This window comes from Camelus ferus, chromosome 12 (assembly GCF_009834535.1).
Source record: "Camelus ferus isolate YT-003-E chromosome 12, BCGSAC_Cfer_1.0, whole genome shotgun sequence".
In the NCBI taxonomy this organism is placed as follows: domain Eukaryota; kingdom Metazoa; phylum Chordata; class Mammalia; order Artiodactyla; family Camelidae; genus Camelus; species Camelus ferus.
Window position 1 is genome coordinate 57566816 of NC_045707.1, and position 25700 is coordinate 57592515.

A 25700-nucleotide genomic window follows, 5' to 3' on the forward strand; every position below is an offset into this window, starting at 1 on the left:
GAAATGAGTGAGACACTTGAATTAGCAAGATCAATTTCCCTGCTACCACACAGACATGGAAATTCTTAAGTTGTATGAAGATCACTTTTCCTACAGGCTCCAGGATTATTTGAGGCAATACTGGCAAAAATATTTTTACTGGGCTGTCCAGAATCTGAAATATAGCTAGTTTCTGAGCAGCCATCAGTAAGCCATTTGAAGAATCAGGACATGGTTATTAAATGCTCAAGAGACATTAAACGTGAATAATCATATTAAAAATATAAATGAGCAAGAAATAGCTAAAGCATCAGATTGTTCACATCCTTGATCTATTTTCATGAATGATCTCTATTCTTATTTAGAAATTAAGATTAATATTTTTTTTCTTTTGGTTAATTTCTTTTCAGTGAAGTAGTGGTTTGCTTTTATTCTTATTTTGCATTTGAAAAGGTCTTTCCAGAGATACTAATATAAACTTTAGGTAACTGGCTAGCTTTTGGATTTGGGTGGATATTTGTGCGTTTTCTTCTTATAAAAGACAGTGCCCTTACTGGCTTCAAATACCTGCTCCAACAATTACCAGCGATAATATCTTGAGCAAGTAACTTAATCTCTTTCTTAGTTCCTAATTTAGAGAATACGGCAAATATGTGTAAATCAAGTTTATATATGTAAAATGCTAAGGAATGCACACCTCTGGCTTCGGAAGCAACACATAAATGCTAGTTACTATCATTAGTATCATAATTGCTATTTCTAGTTCAGTTTGTAACACTCAAGCTCCTCTTACCGATCTGTTCTACAATGATACTGATATAAAGAAGGAATTTTTTTTTTCCTAAAGGAATAATCTATCTTAATTTTACTCAAAACTGGAAAGACTAAATTGAGCTAAATTAAGCAGCAAGATTTCCTATTTTATTCTTCCTAATCAGAGTCCCAGAGTAAATGAGTGATCACAAAGCCAAGTTTGGTTTTCTAGTTATCAACTCAAATCCTAAATAAATCCCTAACAATATAAAGGCTGTAATAATTTTGTTTTCGTATTATCATGTGGAAAGCATTTCTAATCATGCCCTCATTTTTTACATTATTCCTTAAAACTACCCTTCACATTACCCTGTTGGCACTGCAGATATTCTCTATCAGTTTCCACCATTCCAGGTGTTTTAACCGGATTCTACTGATTCTGTAATAGCTGATACAAATATTAACTCCTCCATGGCCCTTACCCTGTTTTATTACAGAGAAAATAAATTCTTCCTTCTGTGAAACAAACTTCCTGTGGACAAATCACCTTCCACCTTGTCTTATGGCTATATACGTGTGTGTTTTAAGGACCCGTGCATTGAGGTTCATGTATACTTGAAAGCATGGGCAGGATTAATACTTGGCTTATTATATAAGTCCCGCATAAACTTATTCATAGTAGACAGTGAATAATTGTAACTATACAATTGTGGATAAATTCAGAGTAAGATACACAGTAAGCTAAATATAAGTGCTCTGATTGTTATGAGAGAATATCTGAGCTAAATGAATTTTCCAAAACAATATTCAGCAATTGAGAATTCTCAGGAAGTCCTACTCCAAGGTTGAAATAAGTATGATCAATGGATGCATCAATAAACAGTATACAAGTCTAAAAAAGCCATATGAGATCCTCTCACATTAGAGGTTAACAAGTGCTAGATACTTAGGAAATTAGATATATAAATACTAAAATCACCCTTATCTACACAAGTAATAAAAAAATACGTTTCAGAAAAAGATCTGTTTTGGCTTTACTTTTTTTTGGTGTCATTCTCTGTATCTAAACCCAATCACTTTACATAACCTGTCCTTCACATTTGTATTTACATAATGTGAGAAACAGGGATTCTAGAAGTATTTTTATGCAACTTTCCAGTCTATGCTTATCTCACAATTATGTGTGAACTGAAATCAAAACACCTATCTGGATATCTTAAATGGAGAAGACATTTTGGGATAAATTACCTATTTCAACTAAATATTAGTTTTTTTTTTTTTTTTTTTTTTCTTGTTGTCTGAAGCCTTGATTCTTAGCCTCATACTGTATGGGTGGATTTTTCCCTTAAGTATTGGCTGCGGTCTAAATTTTATTTTTCTTTGATGTTTTAAGGTTTCATTTGTAAATAGGAAAAAAAAGTAGTCATTTGGACAATTTATGGAGGGAATTAGAAAAGAAGGTAGGATGTAATATGAGGAAAATGCATCGACTTGTTACTGATGAAGAAATTAAAATCCTTTAAGAAAAATTATTTGGTTAGATCAGCATAGGAAAAAACCTCACAGAAATTTGCATGAAAATCAACAATGTTGTATCAGAAGCAGTGCTGTTTTGAAATCAAGTGATCTGTGGAGACAGACTCAAATAGAAAACTTTGTGTTAATATTTTTAAAAACTTTAAAAATTGTTATATGGAGATTATTTTAGACTGGTATGGTACTGTTGTTTATTTACAATAGTTGATAGACACTATCAAATTATATTCACTCCATTAAGTCTATAAATCAATTGGGAAACTGGCCAGATTTCAATAAAATAACTGACCACTTTCCAATATAAAGGGCTAAGCACTTTTTATTATATGAATCTTAGCTTAAATCCTATGCTGCTTTGTTGAAAGGGGTATTATTTCGTGTCTGGGCTCATTTTTTAAAAGTCTATCAAAAACTTAAATTCCACTCAGATTACTCTTGATAGATCCGGAGAGGAACCATTTATTTATGTTGGCAGTGGTGATTGAAGACCATATTGTCACAGAGAATCAGCTTTCCCTCAAGGTCAATTAGTTGAAATCTATAGGGAATTAAAATATCGTCCAGATAGAGCCAGAGATGACAGCCTATAGGTGAGCAGCTCTAAATCAGCATTACCAGTGGCACAGAGCCAATCAAGAACCTGTTAACCACATTAGCTTAAAAAGAAAAGGACCTTGAATTTTATTGCCTTAATGTAAAAATACGTATTTGTCACATTAACATGTACTTCCTATTCCAATAAAAATTTTTGAAGAATCTTTCTGGTAAAACATGCTAATTAATCTTCTCAAGTTTTGTAAAATATTGAGTGTGAGGTTTTTAGTTTATACATGTCAAGCCATTAATTATTCTGACATTTGCATCTGTTTTCTACAATGATACTCTATTACTTATCCAAAGCATTTACTGTAATGCTTTCAAAGGGGTCTTAATATTTGTTCTTTCCTATTGTTTTTTATTTGTTACAGGCTTTAAAATCCTTTCTGACCCTTCTTTTCTTCTTGTTTCAGATCACCAGTAATTTTTCCGTGGTCCTCAGGATAAATGAAAAATATTATCCTAACCAATGGCTACTAGTCTACAGCTGGCTCTAAAACTTCACTTCGTCCTAAGGGAAACATGCTGCCTGAGTGAGTGAGTAATGTAATATTGTTCTTTCTTAATTAGAAAAATAATCAATGACTGGGTGATATCTGAGTACTTTCTCCGCGTGTCTCCTTGTATCTGGAAGGACAAGTAGGTTTAAAGGAGCTTAGCTCTTTGAAGGGCAGCTCTTCAGAGGGAGTGCCCCTTCCGTTCTCATCACGGTTATTTCCAGTGCCTGGCACTTGAAGGTGCCCAACTGATATTTTTATTGCTCAAACAAGGTGAAATGGACTTTTAGATACATACTTACGGAAAGCAACATTCCTGTGAAGTCAAAGAGCTGAGCTAAGATTCTCAGGGTGGCAGGAGGTGAATTTTCCTTATTACTAAGCCTCTCCACGTTAGCACATTTGAAAACAAATTCTGGACAGATTCTTGTTTTATTTTGTCAACCACCTATTTTAAATTAAAACTGGGCATAAATGTAGCTACCTCAGGGGCACTAGGGCAGAAGCAGTAGAGATGACGAAGAGATGGCTGACAGTTGCCTGAAAAGATGGGCGAAGGTTCTCGGTGAGTGGACTTAATGAAGAGACAGATGACACCACCATCTAAAAAGAAGTCCGTCCAGCCTGAAGGTAAGCACAGAGTCCTCTGTCTGGGGTTAGAGGGCAACCTCGGAAAACTAGATTTGGAAGAATATGACATCTACTTTAATGTGATTGAGGTAAGCGGTGTTCTGTACAGGTTCTGGTTGACCCAACTATGGAGTTTCGTTCTATCAATGCCAGAGCTCTGAGCAGGGCACTGTTCATTGACTCTAGGAGAAGAAAATGGTGAAAGAGGAGGGACAGTGAGGTTCTATAAAAAATGGAAGCATTTTTCTCTGAGTTACTAGTGGCATAAAGGAAAAAAAAGTAAAAGGATTCCACTTAATGATGACGAAGAAAAGCATGTGGTAGAGTTGTTCAACAAGACCACTTGTGTGAGTCTGGAATGTTGAGAGGTCAGCTTTGAGTGCTAGTTGGAAATGGAAATTTTATGTGTGATGAGATCACTGAAAGCTTTAGCTCAGGGGTGTCTTGAACAAATGTTTGCATTTGATCAAGCAGGTCCTTTGGGGAGAATGTGTCTTCATGAAATGATTTTAATCTTGTCAGTGGGAGCTTGGCAATTAGCTAATAAGAAGTGAGACAAGGTAAGTATGATTCCGAAATGCTAAGTGTGATCAGAGTAGAAATAGTCCTGGCTTCCTCTGTTTTAATCATGCTGAGTACTGTTCATGGTCAATGAGAATGTTGGGTCTTGGCTCCACCTGCCTTGGGGCTCTTGAGGGACTGGCTCCTCTGTAGCAGATTTGAGATTTTAAAGTCAAATACATTTTCACTCTCTGCTTCCATTCATATCCTTTACATGAAGAAACTGTGTATCTCTGGGGCACTCAGTCAACTGTTGGCTCCCTGGTCAAGCTGGCATTTTGCTGTACTGCCCTGAGAATGTAGACAGCAATCTGTATGCTGGGATACAGAGGGCATTTCTGAGCATTAGGAGGGTGCTAAAAGCATCTGCAGTTGACTGCCCCATTGGTCAGGGTAGAAGTATTCTATGAAATGTGCCACTGTGTGTATGCCCGAGTCAGAGAATGGAAAATGTCATCACCTTGGTCCTTACACATTACACAAGCTCATTTCAGCTACTGCAGGTGATAAAGTGTGAACCCCAACTCCATCTGTCGGACAGAGACCTCAGTGCTTGTGTCAGGGTAATAATAAGAAAGAAGCATGGGGAGAAATCTAGGTAAAAACTTATTTCACTATCAAAGTTAACACAAGATAAGAACACAGCAAATTCTTAGGACATGCACATTGTGACTCACAATGTGCATTTCGTGAAGGTTAACTTTACCATGGCAAGAGCATGCACTATTGTAGAGGACACTTTGTAAGTAGAAAGGTCAGAGTATTTTGGGTTTTTTTTGGCTTTGGGGGAAAAATCACATTAAACAACAAAACACTTCATATCATGTATTTTAAAATACAGAGCACACCACCTGGCAAGATTAAAGTAATCACAGCAGAGTTCTCCCTCACCACAGTAACTTACTGGATGACAAAAATCTCCTTTCGCCTAAAGAAAAATGAAGAGTATCTGGAAGTAAAGATTCATCATTTATTTAGCATACACACACGCTGCATTAGTTTTGATTTGTTACTACAAGAACATGAACATTAAATATCTTCAGCTTTCTTCTACTTTTCAACATTTCTTGTCCCAAATTTCACGTTTTGGTCAGATATCTCTTATCCGGATTTGCATCTTTTCAGCATTGCTTGCAAAGTAGTTTAAGACAGAAGTAAAATTAATGACCAGAATCTGTCAAAGAACTGATGGCAATTCAAATGCTATCAGTTTTACACAGAATTTCATATATATCAAATATTATGCATTCTTTCTGAAGTCACAAGAATTACACTACTAAAGGTTTTCCAGTTTCTTCAAGCTTCAACCTACACTAAAATGCCATCATTCCTTTGCCCCATATCACTAGAAAATAAATAATCCCAAAGAAGCAGTTCTTCCCTTAGAATCATCCTCTGCATAGAAAAATGCTAGTTGAAGGAGGATAGTGTGGGCCTTTGTCTTTTTAAGAAGGTTTATATTGATCTCATTTAGAGTGCTTCAGAGTTAAATATACACACACATAATTTTAAGTTTATCTTGACACTTCAGAATGTCATGGGCCATCATCTTGGATGTCCTATTTACTAGAGGTATGACCTTGGACAGTAACTTAAATCCTCTAAGCATCTTTTGTTTTTCATCTGTAAAATGGCGATAAAAGTACACCTACCACAAACGACTGAACAAGTTGAGTGAGACCATTACATACAAAATGTACTACATGGTAATTAGTGGCTCATGAACAGCAGCAGTTACCATGTTAGCAAACCCTACACGTGAAAGTAGCTTGGGGTCATTTTTAATGTTACAAATATTATAAATGACAATAATACCAACTGTACTCTGATTTACAGTTTACAAAACACATACATAGGATTCTTTTAAATGGTAAGCTTCTTAAAGACACATATATTTAATAAAAATTCAACATGGAAAATTTAAAGTTATTAAAGAAAGAAAAATACTCTTAAAATAGCCAGAATAACTAGCATGGAACAAGGCATAACATTAGGGGGAAGATTGAGGAGGGGAAGAAACAGTGTCTGTCAAGTAAGAATATTAGTAAAATTGATTAATATTATTCTGTTACTCTGTTTTTTTCTGATTTGGTCACCAAAAGAAACCAAACTTTTAATTAAGTGTAAAAAGGAGATAATAAATGTTTTTAGCCAGTAGAATCTTTATCTTGTGAAAATTCTGTTGGGCTATTTAATTTTAAAAGTGTTAGAACTCTCTCTGGAAGGTAATCACTGTTACAGTTAAATTAGATAAAAGCCATCTGCTGGGCTCCTTCGTCTCAGCAACTTTAAAGCGACAGGTCTGCAGTTTACCTGGGTGTGTAAGCTCTTCTGGCTAATAGTTCCTTCTAGAAACCTTTCTCATTTCAGTGTGTTAACGGCTATGTTTTGAAGGAGCCATCAAGAAATACCATTTTGTTGTTTATCAAATAAACCCCAAGAGTTATTTTCTAATCTGCTGAATGTGTAATAGATGAGCCCAGATATTAAATATTCTTTCTAAACTTATATAGAAAATGTGCATAATGAAATAATGTTATAAATTCTCATTTGTAAAGATATCACCTTGGCTTAATCCTGAATGTTCTCATGGAGTTACAGAGCACCTAATTTTGGAATTACATTCTCCCTTAGGAAGAAGTATGAAAGAAAGCTTCAGACCCTTTGTGAAATGAGGTAGAATGAAATCAATATAGGAAAAATCTTGTAAATAAATATGCAGGCAGATATAATAATTTAACCATAAAACCCTAAATCCTTAAGAGGATTTAGCATCAAACATTGTAATGACTTTTTTTGGTCAACTAGCTAGCTCTCTAAAATTAGTATTTTAATTATTGATTAGACATTCTTTTATCATTTCTGTCATAGACAGGTGATGAGATATAACACTGGGGAAAGTTGCAAGTCCAGTTAGCATGAAGGAGGTGGGCAGGCTGGAAGGAAAAGAAAGAGCATTTGTCAGCTAGGTAGATCTAAAGGAAATTTTCTGAGTTCTTTCCTGCAAATAACAAAGACGTGTGGTATAAGTTACTCAGCAACGTGCAAGTCTAACTCCAGAATCTGTCATCGGTCTCTGTGGCTCTACACCCTCATCAGGTATGTATGGTTTAGAATAGAGTTAGATTTTCCAGCACCTAACGCATTGTGCACAAGGCTAGTTATGATCTGTTATTCTTTTTTTTAAAGTCTTGTGTCTAATGTATTAGAGACGTTGTTAATATGAGAAACCTTCAAATCGTAAAGCTGGAGATGGAGCTCTGGGATGAGAATACCTGAGCTGCTTGATAGTTACTGCAGTAAATGTCTGTAATAAAGCAAGCAAAGCATAATGCTGTGTGCCACTGGCATTACAGGTAAAGTTTTTACAGACGTGATCACTGGAATCATAACAAACAAGTGAGAAAGTAAAAAGCATGGAAACTAAAATTTCTAACTTCGCTATGGTTAGGGGTAACATACAACTTCTCTAAATGTGAAAACAATTATTTGAAATATGCTTGAAAGACATCTCTAGATCCTTTTATAAAGAAAGTGACATATAAATATAAACAAACATGGAAGTATGAAAATGAGTCAAAGTTAAGTAAGGCTGTCCTTGAATTATAATTCCCAATAATAATTTATACAGTCTTTGCCCACATTTTCCATTAGAAATGTGTATCTTACCCCTTTTTGATAAGGGCTGTGTTCAGAAGTGGAGGAAGAGGCAAACTGTGAGAATACACAGAGCTTACCATAGCCTGCCTGGGATGGTAACCTCCTTGATAAAGAATACTTTCTCCAGTACTGAATGGCTTCATTCACTTCTATCTCCTACAGGCCTTACTAAAGACTTACAGGTGATTAATACGGATTCTTTTTTTAAAAAGCTGTTAACTGTGTTTGCATACTTAGAAATGCACATTTTAGTATGAACAGATTCAAATAAATTGTTCAAAAATCTGAAATTAATTGCACCAAGAGAATTAAAGTTTTATTATCCCTTGTACGGTTTCACGTGTAGAAGAAAATTTGAGACGGGGCTCCCAGCCCTGTGGCACTGGCACAAAGAACTGAGAAAGGAGTGTGGACAGGGAGTGGAGCGCATCCTCCTGGTGTTCAGGTGGCCCCCGGGGGGGAAAGGAGAAGAAACTTCCTTGTACTATGCATGCAGTACGACCCTCTGAGGACTGGGATGTAGCCCAGTACTAGGAACGCTCTGCTGTTGCTGTGATATGATTTAACCTTGGCAAGTTACCCTGCAAATCTCGGGTAAAAAAAAAAATCTGATCTTTTATGTAGAAAACTATCCTGCTTAATATACAACCATCTTACACATAGTCTTTGGAGCATTATCCAGGTTGGATGGGAACAACCTATATTAGAAGATTTAAAAATGTACATATCTAAATATAAAGAAGTAAGTTTCCATATCCAGCAAACCAGATTTTGTAATTTACTGATAACACTGAATAACTTTCATTCTGTAGCATTTGGAAGGACTTTGCTTATCAAATGACTGTTCCCTCTATAGCACATATTAGATATTTTTAGATATGCTGGAAATAATTTTGCACTTAGTCTATTAGGTGAAGACTAACTGTGGTAAATAACTATAAATGATTAATTCCTTTTTAAGTGTAAGACCTTTACCATATTACCATATTTTCAGACTGAGTAATAATTTCTAAAAGTTCAACATAGCTGTCCAGGTACCTTGTAACAACTGTCATGTGCTTGCAAGCATCACAAAATGTTCCATCCTGTAAGAATGTGAACTTAAGACAGCCTGATAATTCATCAAATTCTTAATAAAACTATCTTAATTAGGTATAAGTTTTTCAAATGTGCCAACATTTTGAAAAATTTATAATGGTTTTAAAAGAATTTAAAATTACTTATTCTTTACAACTAAGCACTCTACTATTTCCAATACATATTGATAACACTTAATATTTAGTACACACATATTTACTTTTTCAAAGGTAATTTTTACTTTATACTTAATTCTTAAATACTAAGCATTTTAGGTACACAATTTATACTTTTATACTAAAATAGCTACAAGAAAGGCTTTTATAAAAATGATACAAACAATATCAAGTAGTTACATATTTAATTTAAATTTGTGATTAAAATGTGGACACCTCCAGAAAAATCCAATAGTTTTTTTTCACATCTAAAATATTAAAGTCTTAATGTGTATAAATACTTATCTGGAGGAGGGAGGAAAAAAGCTTAGTTGAATGTTATAGTCCAAGGTTCATATTCAACTCAAAGTATTAGGAAGATTAAGTGATTCTCTGAACACCAGTGAGAAGTGTGTAGAAGATAGAGGTCACCCTTTGAAAGAAGATCTCTGTGACCTGTGTAAATAGGAGCCCCACAAACACTTCCAACAAGCATAGGTCAGAACAGGGTCATGGCTCTGGGCCCTCTGGACCACTGTTGGCCCAGAGGAGTGTGCTCACCGCGTTAATCTCTCGTCCTTCAGTTCCATGTCTGCTACTGTGATGAGCTGATCCAGCTTGAATTTAGTGTCGATAATTTCTGCATCCCGAGGAGAGTATGTCCCACCTTCTTTCTGCTTCTGTCGAATTCTAAAGTGAGTGTAGTCAAGTCCCAAAAGGGAATAGCATAGAAAGGATAGAACATTAGATTCAGTTTTCTTTTTAAGTAAAGACATTAGTCAAATAATTTTTGTGTTGGGATCACATCTCTGATTAGGTTGTGAATTTATAGCTATTCAACTTTTTTCCTGTTTTAATTCCATAGAATGCATTCTACTATAATTTTTTGACATGCAGTTTTGTTTCAGATAGTTCTGAGTCACTGGCACATTTAAAATATAGAGCAAATGAAACTGAGGCTGGGAGCTAATTTCTCCTCCCCCAAAGCTGTCTCATAGATTTGTCATAGAAAGGAAATATGCCAGTGTGGAAATAGCTCACTGCCGTCAGCACCAGTGCTAAAAGGCAACACTCGATTGTTGTTACACACATGAAACATTTTTACATGTGTGAAGATGCATTAAAATGTGTTTTGAATTATCTCATTGGCTTTTGATAAAAATATTTTCAAGTATATAACATCTAAGTATAATTATGTATCCTATATATAATCTATCGAACCAAAGAATATAACATATAACTGGGAAACTCAGGTTTAAAAACAAGTCACATGATCTGAGAATCACATCCAAGTCTCTTCACTTTGAGCCCTGTTGTACATGCTTATTGTTCTATGACACAGTATGGTATATTACAAAGTAATATTTAGCTATTCTATCTTTTGTACTCCAAACACTTAATATTTATTATGAATCCTGTGTTGAAGATGATGATAAAGTGTGAAATATACTCCCTATCCTCAAGGACATAATTTAGTAGAGAAGCAGGATCTAAATGTAGAAAAAACATAATTCAAGTTACAACTCATAAACAGTAATTGTTTAGTTACAAAATGCTATATAAGTGATTACAACTATTAGTATTTAGAGAAGTAGAAAGTAGGATTTGACTGGAGTGTCCCAGACCAAGAAGGGGAAAGCACATTTCTGGTTGATTGAACAAAATCAGTTGTCTAAAAACCTAAGAAATATTCAGGCAAGAAGGGACACTCTTGGCTACAGAGAAGTATGCAGGAAAGTTGTAGGGAATGAAGGGGCCATTTCCTGCCCCCCAGAGAGTTCATCCTGTTAAAAAAAAATTGTTTTAGAGCAGAAAAACAATATGAATATGGTGGAATCACATCTTTCAGGGACAAGGACCACATCTTACACAAGATAGCTTTACAAGTGCCTAAAATAACCATGTTCTCTTACCGTCTCCAGGCTCAATCTGAGAACACTGGGATAGGGAAAAGCCCTTTAAGTTATCCAGCAAAATGGTAATTTTAAACATTGAAGATGAAACAGCATGCACGGCATACAGAATACAGGATGACAGTCTTTCAGATAAAATAAAAATAGCACCTCGTGTAATGCTTATTTTTACAAATGTAAGGTGTCTAACTCAGCAATCTACCTTATGAAACTAGACTTTAGGATCATAACTAAGATTTCCTCTGAGGTCCTGTGAACAGGGGGATTAAGAAACTGATACTGAGAATTTGAAAGGACACTTAGAAAACATAGTACAGACATTTTGGTGAAGTAAACATGAGAAAGGGGCCTATCATATAAAGAAATGGGACGTTTTTAAAGTGGTGTCCTTACTGTAAAAATGTTCTGTATAAACTTTAAAATTTAGACCTGGTTGAAATACTTTCAGTTAAACCTGTCAGAGTTATAGATTATTTGAAAAGATGTAGAAAGCCTGACACCTTCTGCTTTTGTGTTTGTGTCTCAGCTCTACGCCCACCCTTCTTTGCCCTGCCCTGTGATACTGGAGGAGCCTCTGTAACATACCTCATATCTCCTTTGCCAACTGGCAGGATGTTAAGCCTTGTCAATAGAGGGCACTACAGTGATCCTGCAAGGCCACAGGGACACGCTGCCCTTGAGAGTTGAAGTGGTGCATTATTCATGGTGGGAGCCCAGCAGCCCACCCAGATGAGCTCTAGCTGCCTCTTAATGTTCATACTCTCTCCATCAGTGAATGATCCAAGTAGCTCCAGCCCACCTACATAATCCCGAAGAGTGGGCTGCTTCCACGGTCCGATTCCAGCCTGCCTACCCTCCAATAATGAATAATGATGGGGAGCTTCTACAAAACAGCTCCAGCCCCTTCCTCTGTCAAATTTCTTTGTCCAAGGATAGGTGATAGGCAGCATGTGCCTTTGGTGGCCATTCCCTGTCAAACAGGAGTGAGACTTCTAGTTCTTTGCTCCTTTATTGTCTGCTCTCCCTTAGCCTAGAGACAGCAGCCACTGTGTCGCACTTGCTACTTCTGGTCCCTTACTATTTTCTTTTACCCACCTTGTAGTTAACTATTTCTACTACTTAACAGTTCTTTTTATTAAATGTTTCCCATTCAAGTAACCATGGTGGCTGCTGTCTGACTGAATGATGTCCATAAAACATCTTAGGAATGTAAGTACAAATAAATCTTACCTTGCAAATGCAAAAATGGCTGTTCCAAGAAGAATGATTGAAAGAATACACAAAGTGACTGAAAGTATAATCTCTACAGTTCTTTCTGAAAGCCCTTCACCTGAAGAGGAAGAAGGATAACATTATCATTAGTTATTATTAAATGGAGTACTATAGTGGGTCTCAAAATACAGAGGAATATTTTCTTGGCATATTTCTCAAGAAGGCTAGTAAAATGTACTAATGCGTTGTTTCTCTTCTTCTTAGATCTTCTTCTTAGATCTTCTAACTTTGGGGCTTAGTCTTTGGCCCTCTTCTTGTTTTCTGTGTAAACTCACACCCTTGGTAAGTCCATGCAGCCTCATGGTTTTAATTCCCATCTATGTGATGATGACTACTTCACTGTGATCTATGGAACTCCTGACTTGCATGTCCAATTGCCTACTATAATCTTTATTTAGAAGTGTAATTAAAATTTTAAAATCAAAATGTCCAAACTCCTATACTTCCCTTCTTCCAACTGTATCTTTCCACCTCTTAGTCAATGGCAACTTCATTGTTCCAATTGCTCAGGCAAAAAACCTTGGAATCATACTTAACTTTCTCTTTCTCTCATAGAACACATCAAAAATCTGTGTTTTCAATGGATACACACTTTTCACTAAGAGAAACCAGGGGAACTTGGAGAGAGAGTAATTCCAAAGTGTGATCAGGGAACAAAAGGAATATGGGACATCTAATGGGGCAAGAACGCTAAGAAGCCATCAAAGACTAAAGGTCTGGGAAGAACAACAGAGCATCCTGAAGAGGTTCCTACTGGCCAAAGATGGAACAATTTAAACTTTGTAATGAATAAAAACTGGAATTGACTGAAATAGATGCAATATATAAAAATCCATTAGTTATAATATTACTCAATGAAAGAGAGATCAAAATTAAATACTAATTTGTAAACACTGGTTATAGCTAAATCACCATTTTTTTACTCTAAACATCTTTAATTAAAGGGAGAAAATTAAGCATTTTCCTCCCTCTCTTTCTCAAAGAACTGTTTTTTATGAAGTCAAAAAAATAGTCCTAGTTAAGGCAATAAAGCTCTTCATTAGAGGAGAATTCTATTTAATAAATGTGGAAGAATTAAAATTTAGAAATTAATTTTTCACTAATTAAATAACTGATTCAGGCAACAATCATAAATACATCTTTAAATGATAAGAAGGAAAGTTGGTAAGAACTTGGATATTTCAGAAATGTCAAACTATCACCTCACAGATTATCTGCTTGTTATAACAAGAGGAAAAACCAACTTTACAATGAAGGATCATGCTGCCACCAGCACTAAACTTACCGATCGATTTTAAGATCACTGAAACTGTGGCAACCAGATATTATACACCTCCTGAGGTGAGGTATGTTCATCTAGGCAGCAACACCTATAAAGCATCCCTGCCAAAAATGTTGACTGTGAATGTTCAAGCCCTTAGATCTTATCTGTAATTTATAAGGAAGTAGGAGATGGAGTAAAAAATAAAATGACACCAATAAGCAACAGACAAATTCGGAATATGGGACCTCCTGCAGGACAGCTCACCTGGTTGCTTCAATGAGTCTATGGCATACGGGGGAAAAGGAAGAACAAGTCTCAAGCAATAGAAGTAAAAGCAAAAATAAACAAATGACACCTAATTAAACTTACAAGCTTTTGCACAGCAAAGGGAACCATAAGCAAAACAAAACGACAACCTATGGAATGGGAGAAAATATTTGCAAAGGATGAGACTGAACAGGGCTTAATCTCCAGAATATATAAACAGATGATACAACTTAAAAACAAACAACCCAATCCAAAAATGGGCAGAAGACCTTAACAAGCAATTCTCCAGTGAAGACATATGAATGGCCAATAGGCACATGAAAAAATGCTCAATATCACTAACTATCAGAGAAATGCAAATCAAAACTATGATGAGGTGTCACCTCACACCAGTTAGAATGGCCATCATTCAAAAGTCCACAAATGACAAATGCTGGAGAGACTGTGGAGAAAAGGGAATCCTCCTACACTGCTGGTGGGAATGCAGTTTGGCGCAGCTGTTACGGAGAACGGTATGGAGATTCCTCAAAAAACTAAAAATAGACTTACTATATGATCTAGTAGTCCCACTCCAGGGGATATATCCAGAGGGAACCTTAATTCAAAAAGACACCAGCACCCCAATCTTCGTAGCAGCACTATTTACAATAGCCAAGACATGGAAACAACCTAAATGTCCAGTGATGGATGACTGGATAAAGAAGCTGTGGTACATTTATACAATGGAATACTACTCAGCCATAAAAAATAATAAAACAATGCCATTTGCAGCAACGTGGGTTAACCTGGAAAATGTCATTCTAAGTGAAGTAAGCCAGAAGGAGAAAGAAAATACCACATGATGTCGCTAATATGTGAAATCTAAAAAAATATAATAAAATAAAGACAAACTTATTTACAAAACAGAAACAGACTCACATAGAAAACAAACATGGTTACCAGGGGGGAAAGGGAGTGGGAAAGTATAAATTGGGAGTTTGAGATTTGCAGATACTAATTTTTATACACACACACACACACACACACACACACACACACATATATAATAAGTTTATACTGTATAGCACAGGGAACTATATTCAATATCTTATAGTAACCTATGATGAAGAATATGAGAATGAATGTATGTATATTCCTATGTGACTGAAATATATTGTGCTGTACACCAGAAATTGACACATTGTAAAGTGACTGTACTTCAATAAAAATATATTTTAAAAAAACAGAAAAAAAAAGATTGAGACACAAGTCAAAAATATATGAACTTCTTACTTGTATCCTGATTCAAACTATAAAGAAAAAGAATCAGAGGATGAGTTGAAAATATATGTAGTATTATATATTAAGGATTTGTTAATTTTACTTAACTGAGATGATAAAATGTACTTTTTGGAGAAATATGCTAAAGTATTTTGGAATGGAATATAATGCTTTTTGTGATTAAGATACTTCAGAAATAAAAGAACAAATGCATAAATAAGAGATGTAGCAAAGTGGTAGAAATTAACTAAATTTAACAGGTCTATGGAGGTTCATTATACCATCCAGAACTTTTGTGTAACTCGGTTCACTTCTCACTACCTCTGATGCAAGCATCCTGATCAAGGCCACCATCCTGTTTCACATGAATTTTGTATGGACACTTAACAAGTCTTCCTGTATCCATCCTTGTCCTGTTTCCATCCAAGTCTTCCTGTATCCATCCTTGTCCTGTTTCCATCTATTCTCATTTAACATTCTTAACACAGAAGCAAGAGTAATGCTTTTGAAACATTTCCTCTCTATTTAAAATCCTCCTCATCTCTCACAGAGAAAAACCAAAGTCCTTCTAACGGCCTATGGCTGTCAGTTAATGGCCTCTGGTCCCTCATTAACTCTCTGGTTCCCTGTTACCTCTTTGACTTCCCTTCCAGTCTCCACCTTGCTCATTACTCTGGAGCCAGGCTGGCCTCCTTGTTGTTCTTGGAATACACTAGGTCATTCTTGACACAGGGCTTCTGGCCAGCTTCTGCCTGTACCTGGAAAGGTAATTCTCTTGTACATCTGCCTGGGTAGCCATTTCATTACCTTCAAGGATTTGCTCAAATAATCACCTACTCAATGAAGCCTATACTGACCACCTCTCACAGACTGAATGTATGTGTCCCTCTAAAATCTAATACAGTGTGACTGTATTTGGAGCAAAGAAGCAATTATGTTCCATGAGATCATAAGGGTTGGGCCCTAATCCTATAGAACTGTTGTCAACAGATGACTGGATAAAGAAGCTGTGGTATATTTATACAGTAGAATTCTACTCAGCCATAAAAAAGGATACAATAATGCCATTTGCAGCAACATGGATAGACCTGGAGATCATCATTCTAAGTGAAGTAAGTCAAAGAAAAAGAAAAATACCATATGCTATCACTCATATGTGGAATCTAAAAAAAGAAAAAAGATGACACTAATGAACTTATCTACAACACAGAAAGACTCAGAGACATAGTAAACAATCTTACGGTTATAGGGGGAAGGGGTAGGAAGGGATAAATTGGGAGTTTGAAATTTGCAAATATTAACTAGTATATATAAAACGGATAAACACCAAGTTTTTTCGGTATAGCACAGGGAACTATATTCAGTATCTTAGAATAACCGATAATGACTAAAGAATATGAAAACAAACATATGTTTGTATACATATGACTGAAACATACTCTACACCAGAAACTGACACGTTGTAAACCGACTATACTTCAAGAAGCTAGTTCTCTCCTCCCTGTGCACACTGAGGAAGGGCCACCTGAGGACACAGCGAGAAGGCGACCTTCTGCAAGCCAGAGGAGAGCCCTCACCACGTACTGAATTGGCTGGAACCTTATCTTGGACTTCTGTAAGAAAATTAATTTCTATTAAGTCACTCAGTCTATGATACTTTGTTATAGCAGCCCAAGCAGATTAAGACATCACCCTACTGAAGACTGAAAGCTACAGCTCCCTTACTTCCCACCTTCCCCCTTCTACATCCTCTGCACCCTGGTCTACTTTTTCTTCACTCCATAGCCCTTATTACCTGGTAACATATAGTTCATTTATTTATTGTCTTATAATTTGTTATCTGTCCCAAATGTAAGCTCCCTGAGGATAGGAGTCTTTGTTTTATTCAAAACTGTATTCCAAGTTCTGAGAATAGTACTAGGCACATAGTAAATAGTCAGTAAGTAAATTTTCTAAATTTACTAATAAATAAAAATACTAATTTTGAAATAGACATTAAACATTTTCAGGTTGAAGATCAGATATTAAGCCAAATAAGAATATACAAGTTATTAATCATTTGTTTTTGATACAACTAATTACAACCAATTTTAAGTTATATGATTTAAAATTTTACCTTAGGAAATATCAAAAGTCAAGTGACAAAATAAAATAGGTTAACTGTCTGTGAAATATGCAGGGATTAATGCTTCATCTTCTCCCCAGGATTGGTGCTTATGAAATGTTAATGATATGAAAGAGTCCCTGTGGCTATTCTGCTTGGTAGATTTTAATGAATTTGGAATCTGAAACACTTATCAGAGTTTCATGGTCATCTGGACTCTCCTGCTAAATTTAGAAGATTCTAAAGGAGCATGTAGCTTACAAAATATTTTAGATGCACCTTTTACATACAATATGAATGGTCTGCTTTACGAATTTCACATGCTGACTCTTACTTGGATATTCCTGGGAAAAGAAACATGAAGATGGCTAAAGAATCGTATTTATCAGGTAGTACTGAGCCACCGGACCTTGGAAGCCGGTGGGAAAAAAATAATTTCGTAGACGATAAAAAATTTTCAGATTAGATTACCATTTCAAAGCACTAGCCAAGGGAAGTGAGGAGATGACATGTAATGTATTAATAAACAATAGGTAATCCTTTGGGCACATGTATTATGTGGAACTATGAGGAAAGGACAAAATGTACCATGACAGTCCAGTACAAATGCTGATTCACTGCTGTGCGTGGACTCAGAGCATGACCAGGACAGCATGAAGTCACTCCTCTAAATCCTCTCATAGAAAACAGAACTCTTTCACATGAAAATACAAACTTGATTCTTTTTGTAATAATCACAAGTCATTTCCTGACTAGCCTTAGAATCCTATGAAAGGTCAAACTATGTTTTATTTGCATAACAGAATATGCGACCGTAAGCAGATTATAGTTACAAGGCACTACCTAATTTTTCCTAAGTATTATCCTTTGATTAAAATTATTATTTAAACTCAGCATCTAGATCTGAGTTTTTAAGCCAGTTTTATATCTCTAAGAAGAAACGAACTGAGTAAGTTCTAAAGCTCGCAGGACATCTAGCTTTCGATGTGAGTACACAGTACACGAACCGTCCTCTTAATATTATTAATCTTAAAAGAAAATAAGTTCTTATAACAGAAGTTAAGTATAAAAAGTTCTCTTTTAGGCCAGTATTACCATCCAGCATATTCAAATACTGTACTAAAAGTCATTCAATTTCATAATTCAAGAAATGTAAAATACCCTGAAATAAATGTTATTTTCACATCAGATTGGCAGTATATTAGAAGCAGATAATAAACAGTGGCTTCCAAGATGGAGAGAAAAGTCACACTTACTCATAAAAAAAAAAAACAAAAACCAAAAAGGCACTGCATCTTTTTGTGTAAAAATAAAGCATACTCGTGTATGAATGTTAGCCTCAAAAAGGCTAAGGTGAGAAGGTGAAAAGAGAACAGCTAGAAATAACTTAAAATGTTGAGAAGAGAAAATGGTCCAGTAAGGACAGGAGGTCTGTGGGAACAGAGCAATCAGCAATAGTAATGAAACTGGAAGGTACTTGGGTACGTAGTGACTTCCAGCAACGCAGGACAGTGCTTCCGCGCACAGCACTGACTCGAGTCAGCCTGTCAGGGTCAGAAAGCTCGTGCTGCCACCTCCCAGCTCTGTAACCTTGGGCAAGTTACTTAACGACCCAGCTTCAGAGTTCGTACCGATAATTTGGGGATACCCATAAATACGAAATCACGTGATAGGGTTGTAGTGAAAAATACATGGGGTTATATAGAAAAACACCCATAATGGGCTTGGCACATAATGTTTCATATCCTTATTAATAACATTTCATATTCATTAATCTATCCATTTGTCTGATTTAATCTCCCAGTTAGCTTATGAAGTAGGTATTATTATTCTCGTTTTGGAAGTAAGATTGCAGAAGCTAATTTGTTAAGTAACTAACCCAAGGTTATGAACATTCCATATAAGCCAAAACTGCCTGAAAAATGCAGGTTTGACTGAAGTTTATGAGGTTCATCGTCACATTACCACTGCCTCATTAGCGTCATAAAACTTTCCCCTGTTCCTCTGGTATCGTGGAGGCAAGTGATCCTTTTCCTGCAAACAATACATGGTGACTCCCTATTTCTGTCCTAAGTGAGCATATTGGAACTTTTCCTTGTTAGCAAAGTAATTAAATGAGAAGTGTGATGACAGAAGAAAACAATCACAGAGTGCCTCTGCCATGGGGTTTAAGGTTTCATCCTGTTCAGCTTTAATGAAGCCCTGTGAGGTGCAGAAAGGAGTGTCTGGTTTTCAAATCACAGGAATCCTCTCTAATTAAACCTTGCAATCAAAACATTGCCTACAAGCCGCTTCCCTAAACGGATGTGCCTGAGGAGGATTTTTGAAAAGCATTTACGAAGGATTCTTGTGAATTTGGTTAACAAAAATGTGAATGCTCAATCCTGAGTGAAAACAAAAATCAAGTTGTAGTTCTTTCAGATTAAAATGACAGCACATGTCACTTCCTGTTATTCCTACAGGCCATAAAGATTTTCCTATGTGCAGACTCTCCTTCCACCTTATTCATCCTTATTCAGCAAAGCCCCATCTAGCCCCTTTGCACTTAGCTTGTTAGCCTTTTTCACTAAACTTTAACCTCTTAGTTCATCAGTGATTCTTTTGCCCCTAATTTGAACATCCAAATAATATCTCCGACAGAACCACTAACAAAACGCTCTTAGAAGTACATGCTGTGGGGGAGGGTACAGCTCAGTGGCAGAGCGCACGCTTAGCATGCACAAGACGCTCAGTTCAATCCCCAGTACTTCCATTAATTAATAAACAAACCAACCTAGTTACCTCCCTCCCCCCCAAAAAAAAATTTAAAAAAATAAGTTCATGCCATTTGCTAACTTAGAAACACAGCCTTGTGAAGGCTTTTAAATCCTGAAGATTCTGTTGATAGGCAACTCAACTTGAAGCTCATCGCCTATGGTCTGCTAAGTACCAGTGAATGAACGTACATCCAGTGGTGGGTTGGTGACCTACATGGGACCTGGACTTCTTTTACTGAAGTCTGAGATACACACATAAGTGCTGGGCAGGCTTGTTAGAAATGTTAGGAGCCACTAGCTTGATGCCAGTGCTGTCATATATCCCAAAACATGACATCTGAGAAGAAGAGGACTCGAACATCCTTTGTAGTCCTATGATGACACCAGGGGCATCACATCAGTGCATTTTTCTGTTTGCTTCCCCCATTCTCACCGCGTGGCATCATTCTCGCATTGACCACTGCCCTCTGTAGAAATGGTCAACTTCATTTCCTTTTTAAAGCACTTCTACTGTCTTCCTCAGCATGTTCTTTTTCCAAAAACTCTACGGCTCCCTGGTCTTTTATTAATGCCAGTCATAGACCAGAGCCATTTCTGAAGGGTGTCTTTTGGTGCTCAACCCACCAGAGTGAATCTGATGTCCACAGAACCACAATATCCAATATCCAGCTGAAAAACTAATGTGAGGACAGAAACTGATGGTGTTACATCCATTAACCAGCAACATGACTGGCAATCGAGGAATTCTGTTCCAGTGGGTCTACTCCATGTTCCACATATGAACATTTCATTTCACCACAAGTCAGGGTTGTATTCTTATTTCCTCCAATCCTGCCTGGCACTGTTCTACTAGTTACCAGTGACTATCCATGTAGCAGAATTCCATGCCAATCCAAAGTAAGCATTACAGAGCAAAAGCCTATCTATCAGGAGAGAGCCCACGGACGACCACTCTAAGGAGGAGCCTGAAAGGCTATCCTGTGTCACTGGTCTACATATGACATGAACCCTGAAAAATTTAATCACAGATACACAGGACCCTTCCTTGTCGCTAGCCCTTACCAACCCAGCGGCCTCCCGCCCACTGTGTGCAGTCTGAGTTTCACTGATCGCTCCTACTCTAACTCTGGCGAGACCCAGCACTCTGCCCTTCATTCCACATCTCACACCCCCCTCGTCTCCTGCTGTGCCCAGGGCACCCGAACATCAGCACCTGGGTGATTAGGGTGGGAGTGGTTCTGATTCCAAAACTGGACCCAGAGAACTGATGGTGTATTTCTTCTACCTTCTAGAATTACTGAATGTATTCCACAAATTTGGCTGAGTGGAAGGAAGGAAAAAGACTGTTGCCGAGGAACACCTTGAGACCACCTATTGCCAAAGTGCTGGATGAGGCCCATCCTTGGCCAAAGGGAAGCCTTTTGGCAGAATCTGAGGAATCAGGTCCCGTATACCACGGTTCCTGAGCCTGGCTCTCCCTCTTCTTTCATTCCTGTTACCCTAGAAGTGTCAACTTTTCATTTCAGATCATTGGTTGAACTTGTCCCCATATCAACAATCTGTATGGAACCAGCAAGCTCTGAGAGGACTAGCACACAACAGACAGCACAGCAGGGGCATCTCTTCTCGCTCTGCTTCCACGAAGTGTCACCTCCCTGAGCCACATGAGCCATCCACTTGTTCTACGTCTCTCATCTTCCATTGGTAAACCCACGGGGATCACCGTTTAGCTGCGGTAATACATAGTTTCTGAACGCTGGAACCTAAAGGAAATTATGTTGATGCCATCAAAACATTTACCTCACAGTGGTGGGGTCAGGGTGTGATAAACTTACCTACCAAATGAAGAAACGCTCGACAGTTTAAAAACCATAAGTCTAGTCAGCCAATTTAAAATGATTGAATTATTGGGTAAAATTAAAGCAATGATTTTATGGAATTAAGCAGACGGCCAACAAAATTTGTGTTTTTCCTCTGTAAACAACTATGTAGCTAACCATGTGCCCCTTCTTTATTTCTTCAAGATCCAAAGTTTCCTTAACTAAGTGGAGGCATCAGAAGCTGGCTTTTTATATAGCCAACGATCCACAACCAGATTAGAATTTCTCACTGGAAATGGTGGAACAATCCATCTTCTTCCAGCCACAACTCAGTAAAATCTACTGCATTCATGAGATACTCTGATCTGAACAACACATAAAGTTCCACACTCCTGGAGCTTGATACAGAGGAAACAAAGGTGTGATATACTCAGAGAAATCCTATGAAAGTAATTTCTCCTTAAAGAAGTATATTTTTTAAATCTTTGATTATAACATATCCAAAAAGAAGCTATTAAACATTTAAAATTTTATGAACTATAAAATATTAATACCTTTACCTATATTGTTTTATTTAACTCTTTCAAGGGAGATAACTATCATCACCGTTTTCCAAATAAGAAAACTGAGGTTTATAGAAATTAAATTATTTTTTCAAGTGGCAGCGCCAAGATTGGAATCCAGGTCTCAATCCTGTATTTGTAGGGTAATGGTTATGAAATGTGTCCTGGAATCCTGGCAGAGCCACTTAATTACTGAATCTGGGCCTTGGTTTCCTCATCTATAAAGTGGAACTAACATTAGCACCTAACAAAGCTTCTGAACGTCAGCACCACTGATTATGGGTTAGATGAGTCTTTGCTGGAGGGGCTGTCCTGCGCACTGGAGGACACACAGCATCACCCTGGCCTCTCTGCCCACTGGATGCCAGAAGCTTGAGTGCCCCCCTCCCCCAGTTGTGACAACCAAAAATGACTCCACACATTGCCAGATGTCCCCTGGAGGGTAAAATCACTCTGGGTGAAAACCAATGACCTAAATTAAAGGGTAAGTGTGAAGACTCCATCAGCTAATACAAACAAAGAGCCCTAGAGTGTCTGGCGTAGAATATTTAGTATTATTTAAGATGATGGTAAAGAGAAAGGAAGAGGAGGAAGACAGGAGGGTGGGGGAGGAGGAGGAAGAAACATACTTGCATCTGACTGAATTGTATTTGTGTCTTATTCAGGCCTAATTGGGTGGCTATAATTGAAAAACTCATGAAAGAGTTGATTAGAAAGAATAAAATTAAGACTGGTAAGCCTGTAGTTCTTAGGATTATTTCAGGAAGAATCTCCGTAATCCTTTTTCTTTTGTATTAAGTAAAAATGTTTTACATATAAGATTACATATTAAACAGACTAATAAATACTTGCCTAGTATAGTGTTAGTACACATCAGCCTAGAACAAATATCATGTTGAAATCTATGTCGAGATCTGAAAAGATGGAACATCCAACACTTAAAAGAATATTCAAATACTATTTTCTCCTTAGTCTAGATAATTAACCTTGAAATGTATTTATACTTGAGAACATTCAGTCACGGATTAATACATTTACTAACGAATGTTACAGTGGTGATTAGCATGTTGAGATTATAAATGAAATAAAACTACAAAGTATGTCTTACCTAAAGTCTTAACAGGATCAGAGTAATCAGAGTCAGTAAATTGTCCCATGACATTTGTGGCTCTAAATTTAAATCTATAAAAAACAAAAAACAAAAAGCTTGTATACCATATGACTTTTTTTTCCTATGAATACTATTAACAAATAGCTATAAAAAAGATATATTTTTGTTCAAGAGAAAATGAATTTACAAAGTGTAAGCTTGGAAATCAGGATGAATAAATAATATCCTTATGTGAGATGAATAATTATCCTGGTCAAGGACCTCTTACACTTCATGCAAGAGTGACTCAAAATTTGAGCAGACTCTTGAAACAGTCAGCAGGTTAATCAGATGCAGTAGGTCACCTCCCTCACGGATTTGTTTGGGTGACATGACTTAGTATCTGCACAGGCACACTTTATAAAGCATATCCGTTATCCCTCACCCAGCTCTGAAAATACCAGTAAGCCGGCTTTGGAATGGTCATGTAAAACTTATCTTGTTAACGTGTAAATGAATGAAGAACAGTATTTCTTAATTCTGTGTGTGCACATTTGTATTTTTACTTTCTATGCTTTCATGACATATGAAATAGAAAATGGATGCAGAAGAAAAATCAATCTGAAAAAGCCCTGGATGATTCTAACACCACAGAGACAACTGAAATTTACCTTATTTAAAAACTAGATTAAAATATAAAATCAATCCACATTAGTAAACTGCAGTGCATAATTTAATCTCTACTATTCTCAAATTCTTAGGTTTTTATGGATTATGTGAGGAGTGTTTTGGAAAAGTAGGCAAAATAAACAATTCTTGAATAAATATTAAACTTTGTTATATATAATTTCATAACTCATTGTATGATGACTAATTTCAGGCCATCACTTAGTAACCAAAGTAACTTTATGGAATAACATGATAGAGCATTCTTTTTTCAAATGCCTAACTCCTCTAACTTTTATATTAACTTGTCCTAGGATGTTTATAAATAATTTAATAGTGCTTTAACTAGCCAACAGAAATGAAACTAGCTGTCTTTTTCAAATTTAGTAGTAAACATTAAATAATTTAAATATTTAAAAAATTATAGTCTTATACAAAAATAATATAGTAGTTAATTCACTAGGAGAAAACCAATTTATCAAAGCATTTGATAAAGTTAAAATATCAGCATTTGTTTTTATATTACATTATTATAGTCTACAAAATGCCAAATATTAAATTGAACTGTAAAGATGTCAATCATTCGTTCAGATGTTTGATAACATAAAGAGCAGGAAATGGTTGCTCTGACTGAGGCAAACTGAAGCCATCTTTAACCAAAAGACTAGGGTAATATTTCTAAAAGCCTGTAAATTAGCATGCATGGCAGGATGAGTGAAAAACACAAAATATTACACATTAGTCACGTGGTCCTTTACAGAAAGAATTAAATTCCCCTGTGTTCTCCAGTTACACATTTTTCATATTACCCTTATGTCACTTATCATATCAAATCATAATTACTTTTAAACTTGCCTACTTCCCCTAGAACTGAATGTTTATCGAATGACTTGATCTTTATCATGGATCAGGATATGATACATTATGGATGCCCAGTGCTTACTGGAAAGACGAAAGGTTGGGTAGATGGATGGATGAAAGATGTCAACTAGCATGCTAACATGATCCAAAACTGGCATAAACTATACTTACAAGTATTGCTTTTTCGGTTTCAGAGGTCCATTGCAAATTTTGTCTTCATTGCCAGGAATCATACATGCATTATCAGCACCTATGATGTAAATTTCTTCATTGCCACTAAACTTTGCCTTTCCTTCTGTACACGGGGGGTTAGGAAAGCCTTCATTTGTAAAATATGGCCTCGGTTTATTAAAATACGCATCATACCACTTTGTTACATTTCCATCATGCTGAGCTATTTTCACAAAAAAAAGAATAAT

At 36.5% G+C, this 25700-nt stretch overlaps 1 protein-coding gene and 1 long non-coding RNA gene across 9 annotated transcripts in view; one reads left to right on the forward strand and one right to left on the reverse strand.

Moving 5' to 3' along the window:
* Nucleotides 1-25700, forward strand: part of LOC116667759 — an 84808-nt gene that overhangs the window by 52852 nt on the left and 6256 nt on the right. For 5 of the 8 annotated variants that reach the window (XR_004324787.1, XR_004324792.1, XR_004324793.1 and 2 more), the window contains 3 exons: nt 3279-3402; nt 12848-12912; nt 21574-22016. This is a non-coding gene — a long non-coding RNA (uncharacterized LOC116667759). Of the gene's footprint in view, nt 1-3278; nt 3403-12834; nt 12913-21573; nt 22017-25700 lie in introns of all 8 variants that reach the window. The other 3 variants (XR_004324789.1, XR_004324788.1, XR_004324790.1) reach the window with 3 other exon arrangements.
* PTPRQ (protein tyrosine phosphatase receptor type Q) overlaps nt 1-25700 on the reverse strand; it is a 179051-nt gene that overhangs the window by 29403 nt on the left and 123948 nt on the right. The window contains exons 32-36 of the mRNA XM_032493701.1: nt 25453-25675; nt 23773-23846; nt 12589-12688; nt 10007-10135; nt 5458-5502 (exon numbers count right to left, since the gene is read on the reverse strand). Coding sequence (XP_032349592.1) covers nt 5458-5502; nt 10007-10135; nt 12589-12688; nt 23773-23846; nt 25453-25675 — 571 coding nt within the window. The remainder of the gene's footprint in view (nt 1-5457; nt 5503-10006; nt 10136-12588; nt 12689-23772; nt 23847-25452; nt 25676-25700) is intronic.